General features: G+C 53.6%; 1 protein-coding gene across 4 annotated transcripts; it reads right to left on the reverse strand.

Annotated features, from left to right (window-relative positions):
• Window positions 1-618: 618 nt before the first annotated feature.
• ITGA2B (integrin subunit alpha 2b) lies at window positions 619-13,610 on the reverse strand. Of its 4 annotated transcripts, none has more exons than XM_036997610.2 (30): window positions 13,383-13,610; window positions 11,728-11,849; window positions 11,538-11,635; window positions 11,266-11,431; window positions 10,944-10,993; window positions 10,825-10,870; window positions 10,608-10,736; window positions 10,209-10,256; window positions 10,013-10,056; window positions 9,810-9,863; window positions 9,492-9,544; window positions 9,082-9,293; window positions 6,824-7,006; window positions 6,522-6,567; window positions 6,321-6,425; window positions 6,181-6,236; window positions 5,936-6,087; window positions 5,653-5,778; window positions 5,185-5,252; window positions 4,877-5,024; window positions 4,253-4,345; window positions 3,884-3,963; window positions 3,494-3,574; window positions 3,278-3,374; window positions 3,024-3,176; window positions 2,785-2,904; window positions 2,203-2,316; window positions 1,917-2,026; window positions 1,592-1,708; window positions 619-889 (listed from the first exon to the last, which is right to left on the reverse strand). In XM_036997610.2, exons 1-30 carry the CDS (start codon window positions 13,568-13,570, stop codon window positions 856-858), a joined length of 3,093 nt encoding a protein of 1,030 aa, XP_036853505.2. In that variant the 5' UTR covers window positions 13,571-13,610; the 3' UTR covers window positions 619-855. The 4 variants fall into 4 exon arrangements, with proteins under 4 accessions (XP_036853505.2, XP_036853504.2, XP_036853508.2 ...); XM_036997609.2 differs by having other exon boundaries at window positions 620-889; window positions 1,917-2,018; window positions 13,383-13,609; XM_036997612.2 differs by lacking the exon at window positions 619-889 and having other exon boundaries at window positions 1,590-1,708; window positions 1,917-2,040.
• Window positions 13,611-16,032: the final 2,422 nt, after the last annotated feature.

Genomic DNA, 16,032 nt, shown 5'->3' on the forward strand with positions numbered 1-16,032 from the left:
GTACTGGGCATGTGGAAAGTGACCAACAAATACTGGACACGTGAATCCACAAAAATCTCTCAGGACTGCAGGTTCCCCCCACCCTCCCCAAGCCCCTGACTCTATACTTGGCAGAGAGGAGAATTATGGTCTGCTCCTTGCCCTCCTGAGAGTTCCTAACTGGAGACCCTTCTCCTTGCTGGCGGAGAAGGAATAGCAGCAGGGAAGCCAGACAGGAGTACCTGCTCTCCTCTCCCGGTGGGCCACTGCCCTCCTCAGGCAAGGGCTCAGGCAGCCTCCTCTGCCCCTCCTCACTCCCAACCAGCTTTGAAGGCTTTATGTTACAGGAGAGGGGAGAGTGTATGAATTCTCCAAATCTCAGGTCATCTGACGTTCATCTCTCCAAAATCAAGAAAAAAACACCGTTTAAAGCTGCCCATCAGGGACCTAGCCCGCCTTCCCCAAGGCTCCCCTCCTGCCACCTTCAGTCTCAACTGGAGGCCCTTGCTCCACCCTCACTCTCCACTTCCCAAGGACAGTAATTTGCAACCTTTTCCCTGGCAGAGACCCTGTAGCTCACACCTCCACCAGCCCCTGGTCCCCACTCCCAGTATCACCTGGGCCCTCCTCTGACTCCAAGAGGAAGCAGCACACTGGGGGCTGGGGCTCGGCCTCTTTATTAGGTAGTGGGAAAGGGGGGGTCCCAGTTCTGATAGGAGGGGGAGGTCATCAGAAGGCCTCCATGGAGCTCCAACCTGTGAGTGACCAGAGCTGGGGGGCACTCGTTGGAGAAGAGGGGCAGAGGAGGCACTACATCCAGCCTTCTAGTTAGGACAGCGCATGGGCCGCCCTCTCACTCTCCCTCCTCATCTGCTTCTAGGGGCGGCCGATTCCTCTTGAAGAAGCCAACCTGTGGGCACACAGGGGCAGGGGGCAGGGTGTAAAGATGATCCTTAGATCCCAGAGCAGCACACACCAGCCAGCCTCTAGATCCTCTCCCCGAACCAGCACACAGCATGGACCCCACTGTATGCACAAATGGAAGCCTTTCCCCTGTTTACAGATAATGCATGTAACAAGTTGTTTGAAAGGAATTTTGGCTTTTCTCCCCTGAATCTTTTTCTTAAATACTTACGATTATGTTTATGTGACTCAATCGCATGATGGTATGTGTTTGATTATTGTAAGTCTAATGTGTGCTTTTCCCGGGGAGTACCATGACTTCCCAGGGATTGAGCACTGCATTTTAACCAGTTTGTTTTTCAGGTGCAGAGGAAGGGAGTGACCCACCAGGGCCTCCCTACAGGGTCTAGATCAGACCTGTGCCTTCCACCTCAGTCAGGGGTAGGGCCAGAACTGGCGGAGGGGAGCCCTGCCCTCCTCAGCAGCCAGGGCAGTCCCGAAGGCAGGACTTGTTTCCTGTGATTCTTCCTCTCAGGGGGGAAAAGGGGAAAAGGCTGTGCCCACTGGAGAATGACACTAATAGTGGAGCTGTAGAGCACATGGGCCAGGGTCACCCATTGTGGCCACCATCTCTCTCTGCCTCCTTGTGAGTAACAGGGCCAAGCCTGTGCCCACCTGGGGACCATCCCCACTTCCCTTCATTCCTCACCTTCCACATGGCCAGCACCAGGAGTGTGAGCAACAGCAAGCCACCAAGCACACCCACCAGCACCCACCACATGGGAATGTCTCTTTCCTCCAAGACCCGAAACAGCTGCGTCTCCACCTGGGGGCAATCCAATGTGTCTTCTCAGTCACACTAACACCTGTCTTTCCCAAAGACGTGTCTCCTTGTGACCCCCAGCCAAACCACCTACCTTTCTCACCCCTGAGGCCCAAGAAGTTCCACCCCCATCCTGCTGGTCAAGGGCCCCTGGGAAGGCCAATGAGTCCTGTAGGATCCATCTCTCCCGCCACCAATCCTCCATACTCACCTGAACTTCCCCACTAGGCAGGCGGAGGGCAGGCACGGCGTAGGGGAGGGAAGAGACATTGAACCAAGCGTGGGACTGCAGCACAAACTGGTCCAGGGGCCTCTGGATACCTCGGGGATGAATGCTATTTACACGAGGCCTACTTGCAGGAGTCCCAGCCCCAGACTCGCCCCGCCCAAAGTAAAGCTAGCCCGCATTCCCTTCCAGTTTCCTGAAGTACCGCCTCTCCCCAGAGCACACTCGGTCCCGCCTCCAGAAAGCCCCGCCCACCGGCATCCCGCCCCACCTGGTGAAGGCTGGGCAGCCACAGGAAGGCTCTCACGGTGACCATGACCCGCTGCCCGCGTGCCATCTCCTGCAGCTCACAGTGCACCACAGTACTGGGCGCCGAGTCGCAGCTCTGCGGGGATGCGTCATTAGTCCTCAGCCCCTTCTGACCCTTCATCCCTCAAGGGCCCAGCAGAGAGGGGGGCCGAAGAGGGCAGTCAGAGAGCTCAGGCCTCTCCCTCGGGGTCTCAGATTCAAGCTTCGGATGTTCTCTCTACATGCAGTTGCTCACACAGTCCCAAAGATGCAGGAGAAGTGGGGAGAAACAGGTCATCATCCAGCATTCAATACCCAGAATTTCTGTAGCTCTGTTTTGGCATTTAATCATTTTCTTAAATGTACTGGGAACCTTTAAAAGTGCAAGTGCCCCCACTCTGTCCTAGACACCAGACAGGCACAGTCCTTTATATTCCGTGGAGTACTCTGTGGCCAAGCTGGTCCATCGGAAGCCCAGGTCACAGCCCCTGCAGCTCCCTGCCTCCCATCCCTCTGCCCCTGGGTCCCAGGGAGGCCCCAGCTGGAGACCGCAGAGCCTGCTCACCACAAGAACTGGATCCTGAAGCCTCGAGGGTTGTTTCTGCTCTGGCAGGAACACCTGTCTGCGCTCCCGCTTGTGATGGGCCTGGGGGGAAGGGCTGGGGGTGGGCAGACCCCAGTCCAGCTGGGACAGCAAAGAAGCAGTCAGAGCCCACACTCTGCCCATCTCCCCACCTTCCGAGAGGTGCTCCGGTTGATGGGCTGCAGACCACCCACAGTTCTTTCTTCCATCCAGGCTCTTACCTTCAGTGGGTTGAGAGAGGGCTGTGAGGAGCACTGAAGTCCCCCCTGGGGCTGTATGTCCAGGATGTAGAGCAGGTCAGAGGGCTGGGACTGGCCAGGGAGGCAGAGGTAGAGGCGGAGGCCACTTACAGTACCAGGGCCTTTGTTGTGGAGCTGGTGGTGGTGAGGAGGCAGGACGTTAGGTGGCTCAGCACTCAGACCGTAGCTCCTGGGACCCTCCCACCCCAGCCTGGGGTCTGGAGACTCCTCCCTACCTCATAGGTGTGCTCCACTTTGGGGCCCTGGCTGTTGGAGCTATTCTGTCTGTTGCCTTCTTCTGCCACCACTACCAGGGAGGCTGGAAAGGAGTTCCTGCAGGGCCCCGAGTCCCCAGAGCGAGCTTGATCCCCTGACTTGCCTGTGGGGGTTCCCCCAGGGCAGTCTGAATCTTAGGGCTCTGCCTGCCATCTCCCTTACCCACCCCAGCTCACCCTCGCAACTCCACATGGGCCTCTGCCCGGACTGGCACATCCAAAAGCACAGTCTCACTGTGAGGATTCTGGCTGTTCTTGCTGGAGGGGAAGGGATGAGAAGAAGCAGGTCAGGGCACCAGCCCAGTGAACATCGGGATTCTCTGGGCTGGGGCCAGAATATCAGAGGGCTTAGGGAGAGCCAGCTCCACAAACTGAAGTTAGACCTGGGAAAGAACTTCCTCTAGGGCTCCAAGACTCAGAAGCAAGTGTCTGAGGAACAAAGGGAACGGGGAAGTCTGATGGGCAAGCATCCCAGAAAACCCTTCTGGATGGAGGGCACCTGAGGGTCTCTGCATTGGGATCAGATAGGGGTAGGGTGGTGGGTAGGAGTGCTCCCCCATCCAGTACCTCCTGATCTGCAGCTGGAAGGACACATGCTCCCCAGCCTCCTCCAGGTTCTCCACACCCACCAACATTGTGATTCCTATCTGAGAGATGGAGATGGCCAAAGTCACTGCCCAAATGCCCACTCCCAGCAGCCCCGTGGCCTCCAGTTATCGCCCTCCAAGGTCACCAGGATGATCTTCATTTTACTCAGAATTCCACTTCGAGAGGGAAAGTCACTCACCCGAGAACACACGTAAGGACACACAGCTAGGGAATGCAAAGACCAGGATTCCAGCCCAGAGCTATCTGACTCCAAACACAGCTCCTAACACCTGGCTGCCGGTAAGCCCCCGGTAGAAGACCCAGCACCCAGGGACTTGCTGGCCTCACCTGGGCATTCCTCTTCATGGGGTTGCCCAGCTCACACAGCACTACCTTGGTCTCATTCTCTTTCTTCTGGTTACAGACAAGCCTCTCAAAACCCTTCAGGGAGCCAGTTCCAAGAAAAAAAAAGTATGGTTACAGAACCTCTCATCTAAATTTGAGCTCCCTTGGAAAGTCTGGGAAAAACTTGTGTGCTAGGGTGGAAGGGGAGGATTCCTGGGCTGGGAGTGCATGGCACTGTCACATTCCTCTTTATGTATTACTATGGTACCTTATTATTTTTTACGAAATTTTTTGGAAAGAAAAAACACAAACATTACATAGAGTATGACCCTGCCATGATAAACCACAACAAAATAAATATGTATCTATGTGAGCATCTGTCAATGCTGAAAAAAAAAGCCTGGAAGGAAATCCACCAAATGTTAACAGAGGCTCCTGTTAACACTTAGTTCCTGGGCCATTTTTGGTTTGGGTTTTATAACAGAGTCCTTGAATTTTGTGCCATTAGCAAGTACTTGTCTTCTAAATTTAGAAAAAATCAATCAGTTGTTATAGGAAAGCACAAGAGAAGCAGGAGCTCCTATACCTCCCAGATCCCTGGTAATGCCCCTGGGGTGGGGGTCTCACCTCCATGTTGCTGAGGGCCCGCATGTAGTGAGCACCTGGGGGCAGGTGTACAACCAGCTCAGCCTCATAGGCCCCCTCACCCTCATTGGCTGCGTCCATTTGCAGCTCCAGCACATTATCAGCTCCAATTAGGAGTGGAGAACCTCTCCTATGGGGAGAAACGAGTAAAGCCAAAAAGGCAGATCGAGGCCCAGGGTCTGGGAGGAAGAGAAGGGCTGAGGACAGAGTATCAGGCCCCAGGTGGAGAGTGGATGTGTGTCACTGGGGCAGGTAGGACCAGGGTAGGGTGGCATGGGAGGCCTCCTCACACGTTGGCAGTGAGCTGGAGCTGGGGCACACACAGGTCATCTTCCCCACAGTCCAGGATGATTCGGGTCTAGAGGGGGCACATCAGGGTATATGGATAAATTGGGTGCATGTGAAGTCTGGAGGGGTCACAACAGGGCTTAAGGAGTTAGAAGGTCTGAGAATAAACAGAGTTTGGGAATGACACCAGAGTTTAGGATGAAGATAGGGTTTGGGTAGTGACATCAGGGTTTGTGGATTTAGATCAGAGTTTAGAGGTAACATCAACACCTGGCATTTCCACCAAGTTCAGGGGATATTGATATTTTGTTAGGGTTTAGAGTGACATCTTTTAGAGATTAGGTTTTAATTTCAAGATTAAAGGTGACGCCAAGGTTTTAGAGTTCACATTACAATTTGGACACTAACCCTAACCCTCACTTTCTGGGAAGGGTCCTCCACCTCCCTTAACTGCCCTGCCCTGCCCCCACCTGCTCCTGGACGTGGGTATCTCCATGTAGCACAAGAGCAGGGGCTATTCCATCCTTCTCGGGCTGCAGGGACACATTGAGGCTGAGCACTATGGGGCTCAGCTTGTCCCGGAAGTCAGCCTCATCCTGAGAAGGGAACAAGAGTCAGGCCATCTTGCTACCATGCATCGTACCATGCATGTTCCACTGAGTGCCCAGAACCCGCAGCACCCAGTTCATGGTCCAGGGCCAGAGGTGAACAAGTTCATACACCCATCCCCGCCCATCCCCAGTCCAGACTTACTCGGAGGAAAGCAGTGGTGGTGTGGCAGATGGGGCTGTGCCTCCCACCCAGATCCAGGTGCAGGGTGGTGCCTGCCTGTTGAGAGCTCAGCAGTAGCACTCGCCGGCCCTGGCGGGGTTTCTGCCGGTCCAGCTGCAGCTCGGCATTCAAGACTGGCAGGACAGGCAGAAAGGGTCAGGGTCTCTCTGGCCAGCCTCTAGGAGAGCCCAGGCCCACCTCCCTCCTGTCTCCACCATGACACTCACACAGCTTCTGAGGAATGTTGTACCCAGTGGCTCCCACACACATCTGGATATTAAAGCTGCAAAGACATGTGTGGGGCTCAGGAGCTAGGGCCTTCCTGAGGTCCCAGATCCTGCCTGGCCCGTGCCCTCCGCCTCCTTACCAGCTCACTGGTGTCTTCGTCTGGGGCAGAACACATTTCTTCACAGCAGGATTCAGAGAATCTTGCACCAGCAGCTGGACAGTGGTCATCACCACGGGCAGGGCTCTGGTGGGATGGAGGGAGGCTTTCCGTTGTGGCCCTCCCTGACCTGGGCTCCTGTGATGGTGTGCCCCCGCACCTGCCCATGGAGCCAGTGCTCACCTGTACACAGCCACCTTGTTGGCCCCATAAGCTCCCACCAGTAGGTCTGTAGAAAAGTGGGTGGTGGTGGTTAGAATTGGTCATTAGAGAGGGCCTGGGGTTCTCACCCCATTTTCTCAGGGGTTTCCCACACCACTTCCTCCATTGGAAGTCTGACCTGACTACCCCCGCCTCCTAGCCCCACAGCTGGGTCAGAGTTCTCAGTGGGTCACAAAGTCAGGCAAGGCCCTTGGCTGTGTCTCTAAAGCATAGCCAGTTAATTCCCAACGGCCCTCCTTGTCTAGTTGGAGGCTCCAGAGCACCTGGGTATCCATTGTCATCGATGTCTGTGGCACCTCGCAGGGAGAAGCCGAAGCCAGAGCCTGTGGGGAAGGGGCTGTCCAGGACCTGGGAGGGGCGTGAGCTAAGCCCCTCACTCTGACCCAGGAACACCAGCACCTGGCCCCGACCGCTGGAACCCCCATATGGAGCGGCCACTGCAATGTCTGGAAGGAGCAACAGAAAGAGAGTGGCTGCGGGTTAACCAATTTCTCCAGGCAGCCCTGTAAAATTTTCCCAAGCTTCTTCTCTGGGTAGACCCCAGGGGACCAGGAGAAGGATGCAAAGGTCTAGGTCAAGGGGGCAGGTGCCTTGCCTTCCAGGAGTTTACAGTTGAGTAGGAGAGAGACCTATCAAGTAGGATTATTATAAAAAAATAACAGCCCTCAGTATCTTTTGAGAAAACATATTGACATTTCATTTAATCCTGAAGATCAGGCATTGTCATTCCCATTTTAGATGAGAAAATGAGTCCCAGAAGATTAAGTAACCAAGTCCTATTACATCATGGCCCTTTCTTTCCCAAGGAACCTTCACTCCATTCCCCTTCCACCACGCAAACCCAGCGCCACACCATGGGCTTGCCATTACTAATAACTTTTATGATGACTCATAAAAATTAGTTAATCATCATTATCATTAATTTGTAAGCATTCTTTGCATATGACAGAAACTAAGATCTTTGATATGTACATTGTAACTGTTTCCTTTGTCTTCAGATTTTATTTTCTGTTCAGTTTTTTTCCTTTAAAAGTCATTATTGATTTTTCTAATCAAGTTACATGGAATTTACCCAAATAGACTACTCTGACCACAGTCTGACCCCCAGGCCCTGGGCCTCCACTGCCTCCTGATCTTTGGCTTCCTCATCTCTTCACTTATTTCTTGACCAATCAATCACCCTTGCCACATCCTCAGCTGTTTTGTCCCATTGTCAGTCCTGGGAAAACCTGGTCAGACTCCACCAGATAGGGGATCATGAGGTCCTGACTTCCAGCCTCCACTAGGGGCCTCCATGCTGCCCAGCAGCCTGCTGATCCCTCGGATCCCTCTCCTAGTCTGCTCAGCACCTATGTCAAACCTTCTCCATTCTGTCAAGCTCCCAAGCCCCCCCACTTCCTTCACAAAGGGAAGCAACCCAAGTGTTGCACTATAAATCCACACACATCCCTTTACCCTGCCACTGAGTTGAGTATCCCAACCCCACATCCACCAGGCATTGCAGGGACGCTCCTCTGGCTCACTCTCCCTAACCCCCATTTTCCTACAAGATCACTTTCCTCCACTTTTCACCTACTCCATGTTCTGAGAAATTAAAATAACCTTCCCTTGACCCTCCTCTCCATTCACTAACCATCTGTTCTCCCATATCATTCCCAAACTGGTTGAACACACTAGCTACACTGGCTGCCTCCAATTCTTCATCTCTATTCATACCTTATCCCATGGCATTCTGGCTTCTGTTCCTACCCAGCTCTGAATCAGTTCTTGTCATTGTCACCAATGACCTCCTTCCTGCTAAAGCCTATGGATACCTTTCCAGGCCCACCCTTTAGCAGCATTTGGAACTGCTGACACCCCTTCCTACTGTGTAAAGGGCTCTTTTCCTTTGAGTTCTGGGCTGTCACATTTGGTTTCCTTCCTCCCTCTCTGGACACTCCTCTGTCCCCTTTGCAGACTCACATCCTCTGGGAGTCCCCTATATGCTCTTGTTCACCAGGCTCTGTCCCGGGCCTCTTCTCACTTCCTCAACCCACTGTTCCCAAGTCCCTACATCCCACTCAGACCTCTCCGGTGGAAGTGAGGGAAGCCACACTCGACTCTTCTCTGGACATGTCTGCCTAATGTTCCCAAGCCCTTAAATAAGATCAAAAAGCCCAGAGCTGACCTGCTGATCTGCCCCCATATCACCTCCCCAGCCCACTGCATGGCCTGAGTTCCAGATGGTGAAGGCAGCACTCAGCCCACCTCCTCTCCCTCCTTTGGCCCCACAGCCAGTCACTAATAATCCAAGTGCTAAAAATCTGTGAAATCACCCTCATCTCTAACTCCACTGCCAGGATCCACGTCCAGGCGGCCATCATCTCCTGCCTGGGCGAATGCAAGCAAATCCCATTTGGTCTCCTTTAATTCTCTCCTGCTTAAAGCCCTTCCGGGTTCCCGCTGCCCTCAGATCAAATCTATGGTCCTTGCTGTGGCTGTTAACCCTTCTACAGCAAGTGGGGCTCCTCTCCTCCTTTACCGTTGTAGCCATCCCGGTTGAGGTCGCCCAGAGGCGTAATGGCTGAGCCGAATCGCCCGTAGAGCTGAGTGCCAGTCAGCAGGAGGCTGGGAGCGCCCAGCACATAGGGACCTCGAGGCTGCAGGAACAGATACACGCGCCCCACCTCGGCCAGATTGCGGTCCGCGCGGCTCTCCATGTACAGTGGCGCCCCCACCAGCAGGTCGTGCCTCCTGTAGGCCAGATGGGCGGTTCGGTGGGGTGGATTTAGAGGTATGCGGCGGGCTGGGGCCAAATCTCGGCCATCCTCGCCCTCCTGGTCCCCTCCACTCACGTGGGGGAGAGGGCTGGGAAAGGAGGAGATGGAGGGCAATGAAGCCCTCTGGTATTGGAGACCCAAATGGGTAGGCGTGGGGCGCCCCCTTCCTCACCCGTCCCCGTTGACGTCAGTGACTGCCACCGAGTGCCCGAAATACGAAGCCATCTGCAGGAAGCCGAGGCGCACCTTAATTGCCGCCCCCGGACCCGCATTCTCTCTTATACATCGTCAGTCACACCTTGCGGAGTATTCTACGGTCCCAATCCACCGTATGTACACACACACACACACACACACACACACACACACACACACACACACACACACACCACACACACACACACACACACACACACACACCACACACACACACACACACACACACACACACACACACACACATACACACACACCGGGACCCGGCCCCCACCTGCTCTCCATGCAGCCGTTGCAGCGTCTGGTAGTAGGAGTCCAAAATTTCCACCTGCGCGGACAACGCACAGGTTGCAGCGCGTCATTCTTGCCCGCCCCGCAGCCGCTCGCTCAGGGTGCAAAGGGCAGGAGATTTAGCAGGGGTTGCGGGGCCGGGGACTTCGCGAAGCCGAGCGGTGGGTGGGGTCAGGGGGCACTCACCGCTCCCAGGGTCCAGCTCCAGGTAGGGGCACCGAACACATACTCTGGGGAGAGTCGCCCGGGAGAATGAGGTCCTTCGAACCCACCCACCTCCCACCCGCTGTTCCGCACTCAGGGGAGGCTGCAGTGACGGGTTTGGAGGCGCTCTTCCCGGAGCTGGCCTCCCCGACCCTTGTTGCCTAAATGGGTTTCTTGCCTGTAGTGCTGAGATCCCCGTCAAACTCGCCCACGGCCACTGAGTACCCTGAAGACAGAGCGCAAATTAGTCTTTCCAGGAGGGCAAAGCAGGGAGGGGCCGAGGGCGAGGAAGGAGGGCCCTCAAGAGACCACCCAGTCCAAACCATGCGTTGTGTATACGGGAAAACTGAGGCCACGGAAAGGCCACGACCTGCCCCAGATGCGCAGCGAATCCAGGGCGGGCAGGGCGAGTGGGAGCTGGATGGTCTGCGGGGGAAGCTGCGGGAGCGGGAGGGGCCTTAGCGCTGGGGCCGGCCAGCCGGCCGGGGATGGGAATGCTCCCGCAGGAGCAGCACCTGGCCGACGGTGGGGAGGTGTCAGAGTGCTGGGAAACCTAGAAGGGAGGTGCCAGAGTTACCCCGGTAGCCGTCGAAGTACTCTGGGTTGCCGGAGTCGAAGGTGGCACTCTGGGTGCCCACGTTCCACAAGAGGGTGCTCGGGTGGTAACTCGAGATGATATCCGCAATTGGCGCCCGCACCAGGAGACCTAGGGCGCGAGGGACGGAGGGTGTGGAGGCCCAGAGACCATACCCGGGGCCGAGAGAAGGGCGGGAAGTGTACCGATGGGCACCTACCTACGAAAAAATAGCCGCCAGGGGCCCCAAGCACCAGCTCTCCAGCCTGAAAAGGAAGCCCTGGAGGTGAGATAGGGCCCTGTTTGGACGCCCCGATGCCGCTTGTGCTCCCTACTCGCCTCAGTGACCGCGGAGCTGAAGCCCACTTCACAGTAGCGCTTGTCGTTGTCTGGAGAAGACAAGGAGGAGCGGTGAGCGAAGGGGTGCATCAAGGAGAGTGCAAGCGAGCCTGGGGGTGGGGGCGGAGTGGGGGCGAGGCCATGACGGGTAGTATAGAGGCGCGGCCTTTAATCAGCGCCCGGAGTGCCCCGGGGCCTGGAACTGGGCCTTTGGGCGACGCAGGTTTTTTAAGCAGGACGTGCGGAGCTGGGATAAGGATCAGATTGAGGGCGGGGTTAAGTGGCCGCTAGTGGGCGGAGCCAAAACGGAGGGGGAACTCACTGAAGCGACTTGCCACATAAATCCCGCTCATGGTGTTGTCCCGGCAGGGCGAGTACTCCGCGCGGCCGCCGTTCCGGAGTTGAGCCACGAAGCAGCCACCTACGGGTGTCTTCTCAGTCTCCTCGTTCTTATGTAGGGCGTTCCAATGCTGCCAGGGGGCGCAGGCCTGGGGGAAGGGCCACAGGAGAGTGGGGAAGGGGCGGCACTCGGGTTCCCCCTTCCACGTGTCCCTGTCCCCGACTCCTCCCTGGGCTCTGACTCGCGGCGCCCACCACAATGTTGTCGTTCCAGCTGACGACCGACGCCCCTAGGCCTTGCCGGGCCTTGAAGGTTTGGAAAGTTTGGGAGTCTATCTTTCGTATCTCATCATCTGGAGGGCACAAGAAGAGGTGGGACGCTGAAGCCCGGCCGTCCACGATCCCTCTTATAGCCCCTCCCTTACCCTCCTTGCTCGGAACTCACTGAGATCGAAGGGCAAAGAGGAGCACTGGCCTCCCTCTGCCCTCCAGGGGCACAGGAACACGCCGCCCGTCTCCTTCCGGCTTTGATCTAGGGTCCGCGGGGCGCCCACCACGATGGCCACGCTGCATAGGAAAAGCTGGGTGAAGGAGACGTGGATTCCGGGGTACCCCAGGCCGCCGTTCCCGCGCCATGAGTGCTATCCAGATTGGAGGTGTGCCTTGGTGGGGGGGGGGCACTGGATCATCTTTCTTCAAGGAGACTCACAACCATCAAGGTCAATGTTTTCATTTGTGACCAATGAAACTGACTCCCAGCGAGGGGAAACCACATGTGCATAGCAACCCAGGGAGTTAAGGGTGAAGCTCGGACTAGCCATTTTGTCTGGTTTTAATACGAGTGGTTTGATATCCTTGCTGAAAAGACCTCAAGTTCTGAGCACCATGTACAACTCCCCAGCCACTGTCCCCTCCACCAGAAGTGGGGGCGTTTATATGCTCCCTAGAATGTTAGACTGTTACAAGATCCCTTCTTGAGAGCTGGTTTAATGGTGAAGAATTAGGGAATCTAGTGGGCATCTCTAAAGTGGGAAGTGGGGTACTGTTATCACTGGGGACCCTAGTAGATCTACGTTCAAATCACAGGTTGGCCATATTAAATACTGTCAGGAGAAATAAAAAGAAATGTATGAGGGACATTGCATGGTGCCAGCCAAATATGTAACAAGTGCTCAAAAAATGCTGTAATTTTTTTTTTTTTTAGCCCATGGGATGTTTATTAAATAGTACCCATAAGATCAGTATCTGTGGAAAGGAAGGGAAAGAAGCAGGATTGGGCAGAGAAAGGAGTGGAGTGGAGATTCTGGCCCAGTTGCAGTCATGGATCAACACCCTGGAGGCTCTGAAGCTAGACCCTTTAGAACTGTCCCAAATCAAGAGGATGGGATGTGTCCACTTCTCTCCTTTCTAAATTCTCCTCATTGGTCCATCATTGGTTGTATGCCACACAGGGAAGGGAACTGGATTTGAGGGGAGGCGGCTCTTTTCAGCAGAGGAAATTCTCCAAGGGGCTGATCCTGGAATGCAATGTGCTGTTGTCTCTGGCCAAAGTTGGACATCAGTGTGCACCACGATGAGCAACTAGTTCAGGGTATATATACTCAGTGACTATAAAGAAGAGGAGCCAGGACTCTAATCGTGGGGGTCTGATTTCACAGCCTGATTAAGCCCAACCATTAATGCTCTACCGCTTCTTTCATACATCTGTAATTTTGATGGGGTTCAGAGGAATGGAGAAAAGCGAGGTGGGGGTGGGTAGATGATTTTACAGTTTTGCAAGTCAATTTAAGACATGTGCTCCTCTATATTTTAAGGGGATAAGGATGGACTGGGTCATACAACTGACCCTTGGGAAAGAGAGAGTCATCAACTTTGTCATCCCTTTGTTCTTGCTGTAGTTCTGGTGCCCATCTTCCCATGGACATGCCTCCCTGACACCTTCACCTGAGCCAGTCCCTTCCCAGTGCTCGTAACAAGAGCTCAGACTGAATAGACCCTAGAAGTCACTTTGCTCAACCTCTGTCATAAATGGGGAGTTCGAGACCCACAGAATCAGTGAAGGCAATCTCTCTTGACACCCAAACTTCCCCCAGAACTCACCTCCCATGGCTGTCCTTGTAGAAGTCCAGTGAAAACCCAAAATGACTGCCATTGGGGCCCGTGTAGAAGGTGAGCTGCACTGGGTCCAGGTTCAAGGCTGAGGTTGGAGGGGCAGCGCCAGGTCCCAAGAGTAGCTGCACCCACTCCAGAAGCCAGAGGGCATGAAATGGACACAAAGCTCTGACCATCGTCCTTCTCCCACAACCTCTTGGCAGGAATGCGCAAGCTCTTTCCTCTTCCTTTCAGTTTCCACCACAGGAAGTCTTTGCTTATCAAACTGGAACCCATTTGCTGAGTAAATGGCTATATAGGCAGAGCAAAGGGCTATATAGGCTCTGGACCCATATGGCTTTTAGGATTGCCAGGAAGGCGGTGAGGCCACTCAGGGGTGGATGCTTATGGCTAAAAGCCATTACTCCTCCCTCCGTTTTCCTGAGAGTACTTTATCACCAATCCTGTTGGTTCTACCTCTCCACTATGTCTTTTGAATCTTCACCCCGTTTCCACTACCATGCTTGTTAAGCCACCATTGCTTTCTGCTTGGCATAGTCCAACCAGGAATTAACTGGTCTGTACACCTCCACTCTAGCCCATAGTTCTGCAACTGCTCTTCCCCCCACAGCTGCCTGCACTGTGGTGACACGCTGTGACTTGGTCAGAGGTGGGGGAATGCGTAAGGAAGCTGCTACTGTCTGATAAGACCTGAAGGCTGCTGTATCCTTTTGGATAAGGCACTTCTCCTCCTCCTTCTGGTGCCTTGGGCAGTGTCACTCAGCCACAGTGGTGCAGCAGCTTCCTTAACTCTTTCTTCATTCCAGCCAAGTCTTAATGCAGCCAGAGCAGTGCAGCTGGTGCTAGAGAACGGGTGGTGACTAGATCTTGGCTGAAGGGGAAAGGAGATGGGGTGGAGTCCTTCCAGGGTATTCGGGCTCAAAGGCTCTGAGGATATGCACCAGCTGTTCAGTTAAAGGCAGGCCCTCTCTTCTTGTGTCAGAAAGCTCTTGCCCAATCATTAAGACTTGATTCTAGTAGGTCACTGCCTAGGGGGAGCCTCCTCCACCCCCACCCCCGACTCCTCAGGCTGACACCCTGGGGGTAACACAGTACATGGGGCACAGCACTCATCACACTATTTAGTCATGGTCTGTTCACAGGCTGTGTCCACAAATGCCTTGAGAGCAAGGTTCCTTTCTGCAGTCCCAGGGGTCTAGCCAAGAGCCCAATACAGTAGGTACTGCTGCAGGAGAGACTGAGCAGAAACATGCACTGAGAGTGGAAGATACAAACATGAGGTCACAAAGTGCGAAGAGAAGGAACAGTTTTGAGCAGAAAGGCAAGGTCATTTTCTATGGATGAGAGGGAGGAGTGCCGAGTCTTATTGGTACTTTCTTGTCTTCACAACCAATAGGTTCTCAGGAAGGAAATTCATCACTGAGATCTGATAGAGTTGAAAGAACATAGCCATGTCCTCCTTTTGCTCTGTATTTTCTGATCAAACTTACGCTATTTCTGATTAAACCATTGTATCCTGCCCACCTACCTGTGCCAGCCTGGGATCCTTTGAGCTCCTCCCTTTCCCTAATTCACCTCCCCAGCACACAGCTCAAAATCCTGTCCTTTGCTAGGTTAGAAGCTCCTTGAACTTTAGTCTAGGCCTTCCTCACTGCTGAATTGCCAGTGCCAAGCTACTGGTAGGCACATAATGCATTTGTTAGAATGCTTAGTCCTAGACGTACCTTCCACCTTCCCCATCTTCTCCTGAGTGGTATTGCTACTGGTGTAGACTGTATAGCCTAATATTAATTCTCATGCCACAAATGTTTAACAAATACTTATTCTGTTCAAGGCACTGATAAGGGATACAAAGATAATTGTCAAAGATCCTTAAAGAATTTAGTCCAGAGGGAGTTGACATAAATGCACATAACTGCAGCAGAGGAATAGTAACGCATGCCTTGAAAGGGTGGAGATGATCAGCTGATGTCATTTGCTCCTAACAACTCTGAAATAGGTATTAACTGTATTTTATAAACACGAGAACTGTGGCACAGTATTTTAGGTAAACTGCCCAAGTTTATACAGCTAGTGACAGAACTAGGATGCAAACACATTTGTGCTTGAATCCATGTTCTTAACCATTACACCATATTGCCTTTTGTCAGAGAATGATGGTGTTTTTAGGTGCAGGAAATAAGTAAAGAGAGCAGCAGCAGAACAGAGGTCTATTATGGGGAAAGGCAGGAAGTCTACTCAAGAGGGTGTTTCAAGGGGAGGACAGGGGCAAGAGGGTAGAATGGAAGGCTAGTCAAATCACTGGAGGTTCATCTGAATGCCTTGTTAAATCATTTGAACTTCAATCCAGAGGAGATAAGAGAATCAAAGATTTTTTAAGTTAGGGAATAAGAAACACAGATGGAATTATGCTCCAATTTGAATGATCACACGGGCTACCTGTGGATAGAATTGGAAATGGCAGGACTTACAGGAAGATCAAATGGGCACTGACTGCATTTTTTGCTTAAAGGTGGTGAGGCCTGAACCAGGGTACATGGCAGAGAGAGAGAGCAGAGGTTACACAATCCACAACTGGATATGGTAGGGAGGTGTCAAAAGTAATTTGAGGCCTTAGTGCCCAGCTTAACTGGTAGGA

This window comes from Manis javanica, chromosome 4 (genome assembly GCF_040802235.1).
Source record: "Manis javanica isolate MJ-LG chromosome 4, MJ_LKY, whole genome shotgun sequence".
Lineage (NCBI taxonomy): Eukaryota > Metazoa > Chordata > Mammalia > Pholidota > Manidae > Manis > Manis javanica.